This window comes from Rhyacophila brunnea, unplaced genomic scaffold (assembly GCF_057557595.1).
Source record: "Rhyacophila brunnea isolate RB1 unplaced genomic scaffold, BYU_Rbru_1.0 scaffold_8, whole genome shotgun sequence".
NCBI lineage: Eukaryota > Metazoa > Arthropoda > Insecta > Trichoptera > Rhyacophilidae > Rhyacophila > Rhyacophila brunnea.
The window spans coordinates 26,329,327-26,341,691 of record NW_028233350.1 but is presented as its reverse complement, the minus strand read 5'-3'; the positions used below and the strand labels follow the sequence as shown (position 1 = coordinate 26,341,691).

Here is a 12,365-nt window from a genome sequence, read left to right as displayed (position 1 = left end):
TTAACGGGCTTACCTATTGAATGTATTAATAGTATGTAATATATTCATTACGGGTTTTTCACAAACACTTCAGATAATCAAAATTAGTTTTTTACTTGATCCTTTACTAATAGGTAAGAAGGTTTTAACAATCTTATGTCAATGTGCATTTACGATCGGTGAGTGCGCATAGTGCACGAAGAAGCCAGAAGGCCATAAGCCAGAAGGCATAAGCCGGGTCGTAAATAATGACTAATAGAATACCTAGTACAAAACATAAATCAATTAGAATTTATTGATTAATATTTTTGCCACTCGTACCCGTTAGATATAGGGACCATTATACCACTTTCCTCTAGAAGGTGTATAAGGTACTTTTAAACACTTTGTACATTTTGCATTTTTGTTTATTGTTATTAAATCTTAGTTGATATTATTCTTTTGACTTATTAACTTAAAAATAGCAACAATGGATGAAATATAATATTCCTAAATATTATAATATGTCACATATATAATATTGTGTAAGTATATAATATATAATTATCAAGCCTCGATAGCGAAGGCTGCGTGACTAGCAAATGCACTTACGACCTATGTAAACCTGCCGCTTTGTAATTTTATTCTTGTAAATCCACGGTATTATAGATGGTTGCACTATTATATCTAAAATGTAAACATAAATTTATATGCAATATTGGTATATACTACAGCTGATGATGATACATACTATCGTATGGAAAATAATTCATTTTTAAGTTGTGGGTTTCTTGTACGTATCATGCGACAAAAGCAATAAAATCGTCTTCAAGTTTTTGTCATTGGTCGGGAACCTTTTTTGATACATACACCTACGGCAGGTGAATTTTAAACACAGCAAATTTTTCACAGTTTTGAAGTTACGCTATTTCTTAATGTATATAAACCAGTCATTTAATAAATAAGGACAAATATCACCAACAAGTTAGTTCAAGTAAACAATCGACTCCCACGTCCTCTATACTTAATTGACTTTTTATGCAATAATATGTACCTACCTATATTTTGTACTGTTATTCAATTGAAAATGTCCATTAGGATAAAATCGGTTGAATATCAACATTATGGAATAAATGTGGAAAAAGTACGAAAGTACATATTATAAAGTGTTTTAATGAAATATGTATCTAGGTACCAGTCGTTTTATGTGATGAATAGTTCTTTACACTTTATAATATTATGTAAGTATTTAAATCATATATCAGATAATTTCTTTTTAATAACAACATTTAAATATAATGCTAATTATGTCGAATGGCCACCTAATTGGCGCGCCTTTAGCGTACAATGTATTAAATGGGACGGCGGGACTTTTTTTAATGTTACACACCTACAAACTTACCTGTAGAATGGCCAAAAATGGAACTACGAATTACCATAGGACGCCATTTTGAAAATTTCATTCGAATGTCAGATTTTGTCCAGTTACTAGTCTTGATTGGGTAGTTTTCGACAATGGCTCCATTTTTTTTGTAGTACTTATTCCACTTTTAATCAATAAATTAGGACCGGTTTCATCCGCCTCAGAGGGACATTTTCAACTGAATCTTCCCTTGTTCGGTTGAAAATGTCCCTCTGATGCGAACGAAACCGGTCCTAATTTATTGATTAAAAGTGGAATAAGTACTACAAAAAAATGCGTTTTTTTAATTAAACAACAATAAATATTAACGTAATACAATCACTAAGTGAAAATCTGAAGTATTACATGGGACGGCGGGACTTTTTTTTAACGTTACAGACCTACAAACTTACCTGTAGAATGGCCAAAAATGGAACTACGAACTACCATAGGACGCCATTTTGAAAATTTCATTCGAATGTCAGATTTTGTGCAGTTACGAGTCTTGATTGGGTAGTTTTCGACAATGGCTCCATTTTTTTTTGTAGTACTTATTCCACTTTTAATCTATAAATTAGGACCGGTTTCGTCCGCCTCAGAGGGACATTTTCAACTGAATCTTCCCTTGTTCAGTTGAAAATGTCCCTCTGATGCGAACGAAACTGGTCCTAATTTATTGATTAAAAGTGGAATAAGTACTACAAAAAAATGCGTTTTATTAAATTAAACAACAATAAATATTAACGTAATACAATGACTAAGTGAAAATCTGAAGCAATATTATATTGCAAAACCTTTAGAAGAATGCAATTACGGCTTACGCAATACATAATATTATAATAGTAGGTTCAAACGAATATTTTCAGGGATGTCTCGCATCTTCAGATGTACGCCACTGGTATTTTGAAGATGAAATTTCTTACGATCGATTTGATGAAATTCTTCAATGTCAATAGTTTATAATCAAATAGACCAGTTTGGGCAGAGCATCCTCAAAATACTTAAATATCTAAAGAAATAAACAAGTAGGTATGTGACTTTTTTATCGATATGTAGGTACGGTATTGTTGCTTGTAATACTAATAGGTATCAATATGATACATTTAGAACATAAAACGGGTCAGCGGACAAAATCTTCCAATATTTGTATTTATATTAGTGGTAGGTACGCAAAAGCTATTCGATATTTAATTATGAAAAAACATATTCTACACGCATTTTATAAAAATGGTTTACCATTACTTACCTGCAATAAAACAAACCATCAATTTTGTAATGCGATCTTTTTAATTGCATTTTGCGAATTTGAATTCGTTTGTCGTAGCCGCAAGTCGCGTTATAATATTGGCAAGACGATTATCTTAATTACAATAATTACCATCGCACCTGAGCTGCCAGAAAAAACAACTGACAAATTGTAGAAATCCATACTAAGAATCATTTGGGCAAAAGTCTCCTTAGGATATTGGATTCGTCCACCATTTTAATGTGTTTTTTTATGGGTTGACGGTTAAAAACTTGAAAGATCCGGCCTTTAGTTATATCTCTCTACACTACTACTTTGTTTCTGAAAATTTCTTTGGTAATATTTTTTACGCATATATTATGATAACGGGAATTACACCTTGTTAAAGTAATTTTTAAGGACATTTTCGGATACACTATTCAAGCATCTAAAGACTAATATACTTACTGTCTGTAATTATCCTACTGAAAAGTGGTTTTATTATTTTAACTCAAGCTACGACATCATTTAATAATAGTTACCAGTAAAATATTCAATTATAGAATAACTTATTTCTTATATCATTCTGTATACAGATTTTAAAGTCTCTCTAAAGTGACCAAGTTTATCGTCAATGGTATTATGACATTATTGTTAAAATATTAAATAGCTGAAATTAAAATATTATTGTAATTCATATAAGTAATTATTAAGCGTAGGGTGTTCAACCAATGTATACTACCCGTGCTCACGTATGGCTGCGAGACGTAGACCCTCAACACGAGAGATGTCCAAAGGCTAAGAGTCACACAGCGAGGCATGGAGAGGTGTATGTTGGGCATCAAGCGAAAAGACCGTAAGAGAAACGAATAGGTTAGGAAGCAGACAGGAGTACGCGATGTAATAGATGTTGCCAAACAGCTGAAATGGAGATGGGCGGGGCACATTGCTCGCCAAAGGGACGGTCGCTGGACAAATGCCGTCATCCAGTGGTACCCAAGGGGAACGAAACGGCTACATGGTCACCCTAAAAGCCGCTGGCTTGACGACCTGGTAAAGTTCGGCGGAAATACGTGGCAGCTAATGACACAGGACCGAGAGAGTTGGAGAAAGCTTGGGGAGGCCTTCGTCCAGCAGTGGATTGACCCCGGCTGATGATGATATTATTATAGAGTTGAAATATTTTATAATTTTTTTATACATCATTTTCATGGGATATACTCACAACTTTCGGAAAAGAGTGTACCTACCAGTGGCGAAGGGTGGAGGTAGGCTGTTAAGATTCGCTATTAATAGTGCACACTAAACTTTTTTAGTCATATGTATTTGTTTCTATTGAACTAAGACTACAATTTACAGATGGTGTTGGTTAGTTTTTAAAAATCAATTAAACCATGCCTAAACGAAACCATAATAGTTTTGGTCTAATTTGGGCAATACGACAAAATTGTGCACACTTTTTAATTCATACTTATTTATTTTCTTTGGATTAAAAATACATATTACACATATTGTTTGATTTTTTTTTTAAATTCATTAAGCCCTGACTTAACCAAACTATAATAAATAAAAAATATTATTCTATTTATAAAATATTCAAAGTTATGTATGATTTAATTGCATAATTTTAGATATTTTATAGATAGACATGTATTTTTGGACTATTATCTATTATGGCTTGGTTTCTCAGGGTTTAATTGAATTTTAACAACTAACCAACACTATCTGTAAATTGTAGTCTTATTTCAATGAAAACAAATATGTATGTCTAAAAAAGTTTAATGTGCACTGTTTATGGCGGATCTTAACAGCCTACCTCCACCCTTCGCCACTGGTACCTACCCATATATATTTTCATAAAAAGCAGTTAATATTTGAATCACGTTTCTCGCATAAGTATGTATGCATGCGGTGATGTGAAATCTACTACTAACTCATTTTTAAATTACATGTCACCAACACTAATTGAATGTTCAGCACCTCGATCATGTAAACAATAATTTGTCCGATCACTTTTTTTCATTATCATAGCGGTTTGATCTACCTACTTGAAACGTTCAAAGATAAAACTGCGCAGTAGACAGTATTAATGACACAGACAACGCTTCCAGAGAGCGCCGGGGGAAACGGAAAGAATATTACAGGAAGTTATCTCGCAATCTAAAGTGCAGCGGCTAAGAACGTTTATGAAGGGAATGCGACAGTTGATTAGTCAGGGTAGCTCGCCTGGAAATGTTAGAATTTTTTACTGCGGCCGCAGGAAATCTAATAGCACGCTAGTGATAAGCTATCGTTAAAAGTAATGATTGGAATAAGGCCTTCAGTTTCGAATGTAGAACTCGCAAGTCATAATATTTTATTGGTTAAGGAACTTATTTTAACTAGATTACAAAATTATACCAATTTCGCACGAGTGTAATAAAATATATGCAATCGGAATACAATTTTATAATTGAAGTATTTTTGAGCTTTAACGTACAATTTATTTAATATGCTATTCACATAGGTACCTACAATTAATGTAATAATATTACTAATGTTCTTGTACTAAATATCATGTGTAATAATTAATCTAAATATTAAAAAAGCCTTGATTTGTACGCCTTAGACTCTATGTATATACTGTAGGTACATCTGATTGATTATTAATTATCTTGTAAATAATTTAAGCGGTTTTAGCGTCGGCCTATAGCGTCGTGGGTCCCGGACTCGAATCCTGGGTCTGCCAAGTACCTACACATAGAGTGAGTTATATATGGTATGGGACCCGAAAGCGCTTTTTGATGATATATCATTATTTGTTAATCGCTCAATTTATCATTTCTACGTAAAAATAATGCGTAAATTTTGCTTATGATGGATTCGAATCCGGAACTCACAACATGTAGACTGAAGCTTTGCCATTTGCTCATTTAAATTTGATACAATATCGCATTCCTATTCATTTTATAAATACCTACTGGAATATATTAAAAATTATTTCTTATGACTTACAAGCAGAATTTAATAGTCGTCCTCAATATAAGCATACATTATTTATATTTTGCGCTAACACTTATAATGTGAGAGGTATCTAAGCAGACTTTATTTTTTTGATAATATAAATGTATTCAAAAACTATGTATTTAGACGTGAGTGGACAGTTATAATTAGTACAATATTCATTTGAAAATGCTTGTTGGTATATTCTAAATAAGCACAGAAAGTTGGAAAGATTTTAAATTATTGCCGGGAAAATATAAGTTTATATTAAAACAGTTTTACATTAAAAATAATCAGAAAAGATATCTCACTAAAGTAGAAAATAAGTACTTACTTTAAAGCCACGTGCGTACTAAGATTTGTTTCTACTTTATGACTTGTCGTCTGTTAAGCGTCTCCTTATACTTGAACTTTTACGCGAAAGCTGCAAAACGCCATTAACGTAAAAATAATTGCCTTAAGGTTTCGCGAACGAGCTTTCGTTAACCAAACGGCTCTCCGTTATCGTCGTCGGAGCTTCCAATATACCTCAGTAAAATCTCACCCAAAGAGTATCGCATTACTCTGGTGCCAATTTTACGGAAAAACTTCGATATTTTTTTACTCCCAGTTCGTGAGAATTAGCAGTAGGACAGAAAAAGAATTTCCAAAATAGTAAGACCAATTCTAGATAAGATGATATTTTACTGTCGCAGAATTTAGCATGGCGTATTCTTATCAGCAATTCATTTTCAATTACTGTTTTAAACGAAGCTGCATCGTAGATTCAATTTGAAAATTGTAGGTAATGATAATACATTTTTTTAAATTGAATTTTCGACATAATCCACCATATTATGCGCAGTAAGTAATCTATTTAAGTTGTATACAAACCAACGGAAAATCCTTATTTTCCATGCAATGTGGTTATACTATATTGTATAGATATAAGTTCAATTACATACTATTTTGCATTTTGTAAGAGGTAATTCATTAGGAAAGATGGAGTCTGTAGTGAGATGAAATGGAATATTAATAAAAGTATTACTAACTAAAAGATTACGTTTTTATAAAAAGCAGTGACAATAAGAAGAGCAAGTCAAAAATAAAGTGAAAATTATTGATATTTAATAACTGATTCTACTAATACGTAACTTAGCGTTACATTATTTTAAGTACGTCGAAGTATATTCTAGTCGAATACGAATATCTTTATGTGAAGTACCTACTTATTTTGATGTGATGTTAAAGAATTCTTTATTATGTCCATACATTTTTAGATAGGTATGAAAAAAATACTGCTGTCGGCAGAAAAATTGTGATTGAAAATATATGTTTCAGTGATTTAATAAAAAATGTAAAGCCTTTAGAAGTTAAAAAAGGAATTACTTAAAAAATAACCATATAGCACAATATAAACCCATGATTTTGCGATTTCTTTGAAGAGTGAACTTCGTACCGAAAACAATGAAGAAGCCAATGAAATTTTCATAGGGCTGAAAGAAATTAGGACAGTGTACCATTAGGGAAACAAACCTATATCGGATAATGAAAAAATGTCGACATAGACCGGTCGGATACAAAGCAAAACAAAGTTCTGCGAAAATACAAATGTCGTTGAAAAAGGCAAAGTCATTCTGAAAAAGTTTTTCAAGTCAAAATGAATAATGTATTGCTGCTCAGGGGGGCAGGGGTTCTGAGAAAAAGAGTAAAAGGGTGAAGGGGTACTGTGGGTGGCTTATTGAAAATACACCCCATGCCATGAAAAGCCAAATCATTTCTTGTGAAAGGGCGTGATGAATTGGCCCATTTGTCAACCATTCTTCGTGTACAATTTGAAATTTAATGATCGGCACTTTGGAAAACTTATCGTTGAATTTTGATAATAGTACACAACCATTGGTAAGTAAACGAAGTCTATAAAGCTGTAATTCTTCTTATCAATTCGATGTGTATTTACATCAGCGGAATTCGAAATTGAAATAACTTGCCTGACATTCAAAGCGAGGCCCTTTTGACAAACTTTTCAACTTGAATAACATGGAATTGATAAGTATTCGACGACAAAAAGGAATGAGTCTAAGACAATATTTTTATTACAGAAATGAACTTAATAATTTGAGGCTTTTATACGGTATATGCATAACAATTGTTATATAAGTACCTTTTAAAAAATCAAAGATAACACACTGTTTAATAACATAAATTTAATTAATAATTATTAATAATAATTATTCACAAAGTTCTAGGAATGTTAGGTTCTTTATTATTGAAACTACGTAATATTGAAAAACCTCATTAACACAGTGATTTAAAAAAAATAATACTTACTAAGATTTATTCTAATATGTATGTTTCTGAGGTTTTAAAAAATAATTAAGAAATAGGTTTAGGTAGTGAACGGAGAAGGATTATAGTACTTTCTGGTATTTTTTTCTCTCTAAGATATTATGTTATCATTGAATAGACATTTTTCTTTCAATACAATGATAGCCAATGAGATGTCTCATCGCGGCGGCTTTCAGGATTCAGAATTATACAGAAGGCTCTAGGGGAAAGCTTATACAAATTCAGGTCCCAGAGGGAAACGGAAGTGGACCGCTGCAGCGTTTTTACGATTTTCAATGCACGAAAAATAACTACCTACGTTCTTTTATTTTCTATCAAACGCCTGTTATTTCGCCGTCGGCCTTGCATGCGCGATGCTGTTTTTTTAGTTTTTAATCTCGAATCGTGGAAATGTCTAAATAAATTATATAAAATGCACGATACTTTGAAAAAAATATAGACGGTATTTTCTTTGCCAAGTCTCGCATCAAATTACAAAACTACGTGCAATGGTACTATTTTCCTATTTTAATAACATGTTTACTCAATTTTACTATTAGACAAATGAAGTAAAACCTTAGTTATTATACCTATATATTATACCTTGATAAATAAGTAACTTAATATTTTCTAAAATTAACAGATAATTAAAATACAATCAATTTAAATACATGATAATTTATAATCATTCAGAACATTTTCGGTAACATTATTTTTTTTTATTTGAGTGAAATTGTGGTTGATACATAATTTGATGTATTTATAACATAATAGATGCGACATCGTTACAATTCAAAGAAAAATGTAATTTATATAATTTATATTACTTAAATAAGATGAAAATTTTATTTACGAGAAATAATATTATTAAAAATGCATTTTTGGTTTTACGGTAGGTAATTATATGATAATAATATTAATATACTTGTTGTCAAAGGTACCTACATACAAGTTTACACATTATTTTATTGTTTTAAAAATTACTCAATACCAACATACATTGATGAATCAGTGCATTCGAAAATAAAATAAATAATATGATATTGGCATTGATTCGAAGCAGCAGTGAAGATGATGCGGTCAAAGAAAATGAAATAAACAACAAAATTTCAACGTTTAACTATACATTAAAATAAACAAGTTGAATTTTAATTTTGAAACTCGGATGAATGCAACAAATAACAACTTACTGCATCTTATGAGTGGAATTTATGATATCTACGATAAATACTACAAGACATGAAAACGTAAGATTTCACTCACTTTCCTTAGACCTCCCTCTTTCGCTGCTGTCAAATGCCGACCTCAACATACCTGAAAAAAATAAAACACAATTTTAAACACATAATAATAAATAATGAGTTGTAAAAATGCAGAAACGCCACTGTCCACACAAAAATCGAAAATGACATATTATGGATGTACAAAAACTACTTAACAGATGAAATGCAATATCCCCAGAAAACCATGAAAAATGAATTTATTGGGTTTACATACAGTCACCACTGTCCACACGTGGTGCCGTAATTCAAATTCACCATTGTATAAACCAGCCAATTAGGAGACAGCATAAGAAATTAGTAAAATGGTCATCCTATATTACTTACGAATGCTGAGATTAAAACTTACCACTCTTCATTACCAAACCATTAAATATAGTCACTTGGATTACATTCATTTTACACATACCTATGTATTTGTTTCTGAAGCATTTAATATATATTCACTTAAAACTCACATGTTTGTGTAAAGTATTAGAATTACCCCAGCAACGGCGTTAAAGCACAGTGGCGTTTTTGCTTTTATACAACATTTTATAACATTTCAATTTAAAGCATAACAATAGAAAGTTACTTAACAGTCTACTACATGAAAATTTTTTATTAGGTGACCAATAATTTCGAAGGGTGGAAATGAGTAGTATGCATTAAAACTTAATACGATAAATAAATCTATATTTAATGCATACATTCTACTCTACAATAGGATAGGTTGTGTGTCGAGGGATTTAAGTATGACTTTAAACCGTGTTCATCAAACTATAAAAACAAAAACTTTTGTTACATTGATTTCGTCAAATATTTGTATTTAATATTTACTGTTTTTAATTTTACTATTATTTACACTATGTATGTATATCGGCTGAATCTTAGCATTAGATAAAACAAAATTGTGTTATTATATTATGATCTGTTATTACTTATTATATATTTAATAGTTGTTTTGTTAACATTTAATTTCTTGTTGTATTTCGTTCACTGTCTCGTGAATTAACCTATAGGTATTTAGTGTCACTCCTGTGTACCGTTAATGATTATTTTTACGTAATTTTTTTTAGAAACCGAGTAAACATAATATTATACTGTTTTAAAATGATTAATTAAAAATAAAAAGTAAATAAAAGTTCATAATAATTATGATTGTTATGTATTCTCAATGATTGATTTTTAAAAACAGATTATAATGATCTAAATATTAAACCTATTCTGAGAAAAATATCCTTAGGGTATTAAATATTTTCAATTATGCACAATTTGTACAAGCGGTGTAATAAATATTGAAAAACCTACGCGGAACAGTTTTGTTTATTAAAAAAATATGTCGACATATTGAATAATGTAACATAATTGAACAAACGTAAATAATATTGATGATGCAACGTAATTTTAAGGCCTATTGCGTGAACGGAACATTATACGACAAAATGCTGGAGGATATAATTATCACAGAGACGGAGTTAGAGACTTTTGGGCCCACCCATTGCGGCCGGCCGGTGGTGTCTGCCTTACCCCAATTCAAATTTATTACGGATATGTCGAGTTAAGTGTTATTTATGGAACATAAAATTGGAGTTTCGTTAGAAGGTATTGATTAATGACTTAGGAGGTTTTTGAGAGCCTTGGAGAATTTTGTCAAAAGTTAAGATATTTCCATAACAGTAGGTACATACCCAACTTACTGATAAAATGAATTCAAATTTATATTTTATGATTAAACTTGTGTCTTAATATCAAATTATTCAATTATTATATTCAATGATTTTATTTATCAAAAAATGAATGTTGAAATACATAGGATTCCGTTAGATATACCAGTATTAATTACGTATAATGGAGGTACAAGTATGTTTACTGGAAGCCAGACGGAAACAGAGGTAATTAACCTAACCTAACCTAGCAAATAATCCAGTATATCGGCTATTTTCAAAATTTCTTTGCCACTGGCTTCCACTAAATCAGTGTCTGCCAAACTTTTTTACTTTACGGCACACTGGTGAGCGGGATTTATTCTGCGGCACACCAAATAAAAATTGCCTTAAAAGGGAAATGTTCCTTATTTATGAATAAAGGAAATCATAGTGTAGGTAATTTTTTTAAATATTTTATTGACATAATATTATGTACATAGGTGGTAATAATTTTATTAGTGAGAAGGATGCAATTGATTTTTAGAAAAAATTCTGTCAAAACGCGTCTCTAAATTAGATAAACAAACACGTAACTCCTCATCTACCATCTGTAACCGCTCTCGTTTTTTTGATTCCATTTCCACGAGCGCTGAAATACCAAATTCGCAAATATACGACGATCCAAACGGCAACACATATTCAATTGCTGTCGTTGCCGATCGAGGATATTGACTCCAAAGCGATATCCAAAATGCTGATAACTCTAGCTCAGAAAATGAGGCTTTGTACACAGGGTTGTTTTTTATATCTATTAAAATTTCCTCCTCTGTTAGTGTCGGGTGTACCGTCGAATCTTGCGAATGGATTGCTGACACACTGGTTCATTATTTGATAATCAAGCGATGGAAAATACTTGGAAAATTATGCGGAAAGGAGTTCTAATATCCTCTGCACTTCTGGCAAAATAAAATTTGTTTGAGGAAGCGTCTACACCTGGGAAGTTTTTAACTTTTCTGGTCCACAGGTTTAACTTGTCAGCGAAAGATTTTAAGTTTCCTCTAATTGTAATGATATTTTCGTTCGCTTTTTGCAGGCTTAAATTTAAAAATATGTTTGATTTCTCAAAAAGATCATTGAAAAATATGACTTCCACCACTGATTGTCCTCGTGAAGAAAATCATAATCCATATTCTCAGCATCAAAGAAATAATACATACAACTATTACCTAATTATTTAAATAATATGTACCTAGATGTTGAATTTATTTACAATTCAAGAAAATTTAAATGTATAGGCATTATTTAAAATGAACAGTTTTGACTTTGGAGGCTTCTTCCTTCGCGGCACACAGTTTGGCAGACACTGCACTAAAGACAAGAACCATAATGGATACTATTATAATATTTATAGACAATATTAACTGCAATATTGTCGCATTACTATATGCTTTAGATTAAGATGCATACATACAGTTAATACTAAGTAGGCACGTCAAAATGATATTAAATATAATATATTGAATAGTTTTAACATTGTAGTATTTCTATTGTCTAGAAGTCAATGATAAGATGAGCTGTATTCA

The 12,365-nt window shown here is 31.3% G+C and overlaps 1 protein-coding gene across 3 annotated transcripts in view; it reads right to left on the bottom strand.

The window, feature by feature from the left end:
- Window positions 1-12,365, bottom strand: part of Ten-m (teneurin transmembrane protein Ten-m) — an 800,533-nt gene that overhangs the window by 100,600 nt on the left and 687,568 nt on the right. The window contains exon 4 of one of the 3 annotated variants that reach the window (XM_085958957.1): window positions 9,138-9,188. The exons of the other annotated variants lie outside the window; for them this stretch is intronic. Coding sequence (XP_085815083.1) covers window positions 9,138-9,188 — 51 coding nt within the window. The remainder of the gene's footprint in view (window positions 1-9,137; window positions 9,189-12,365) is intronic. 3 annotated transcript variants of the gene reach the window in all.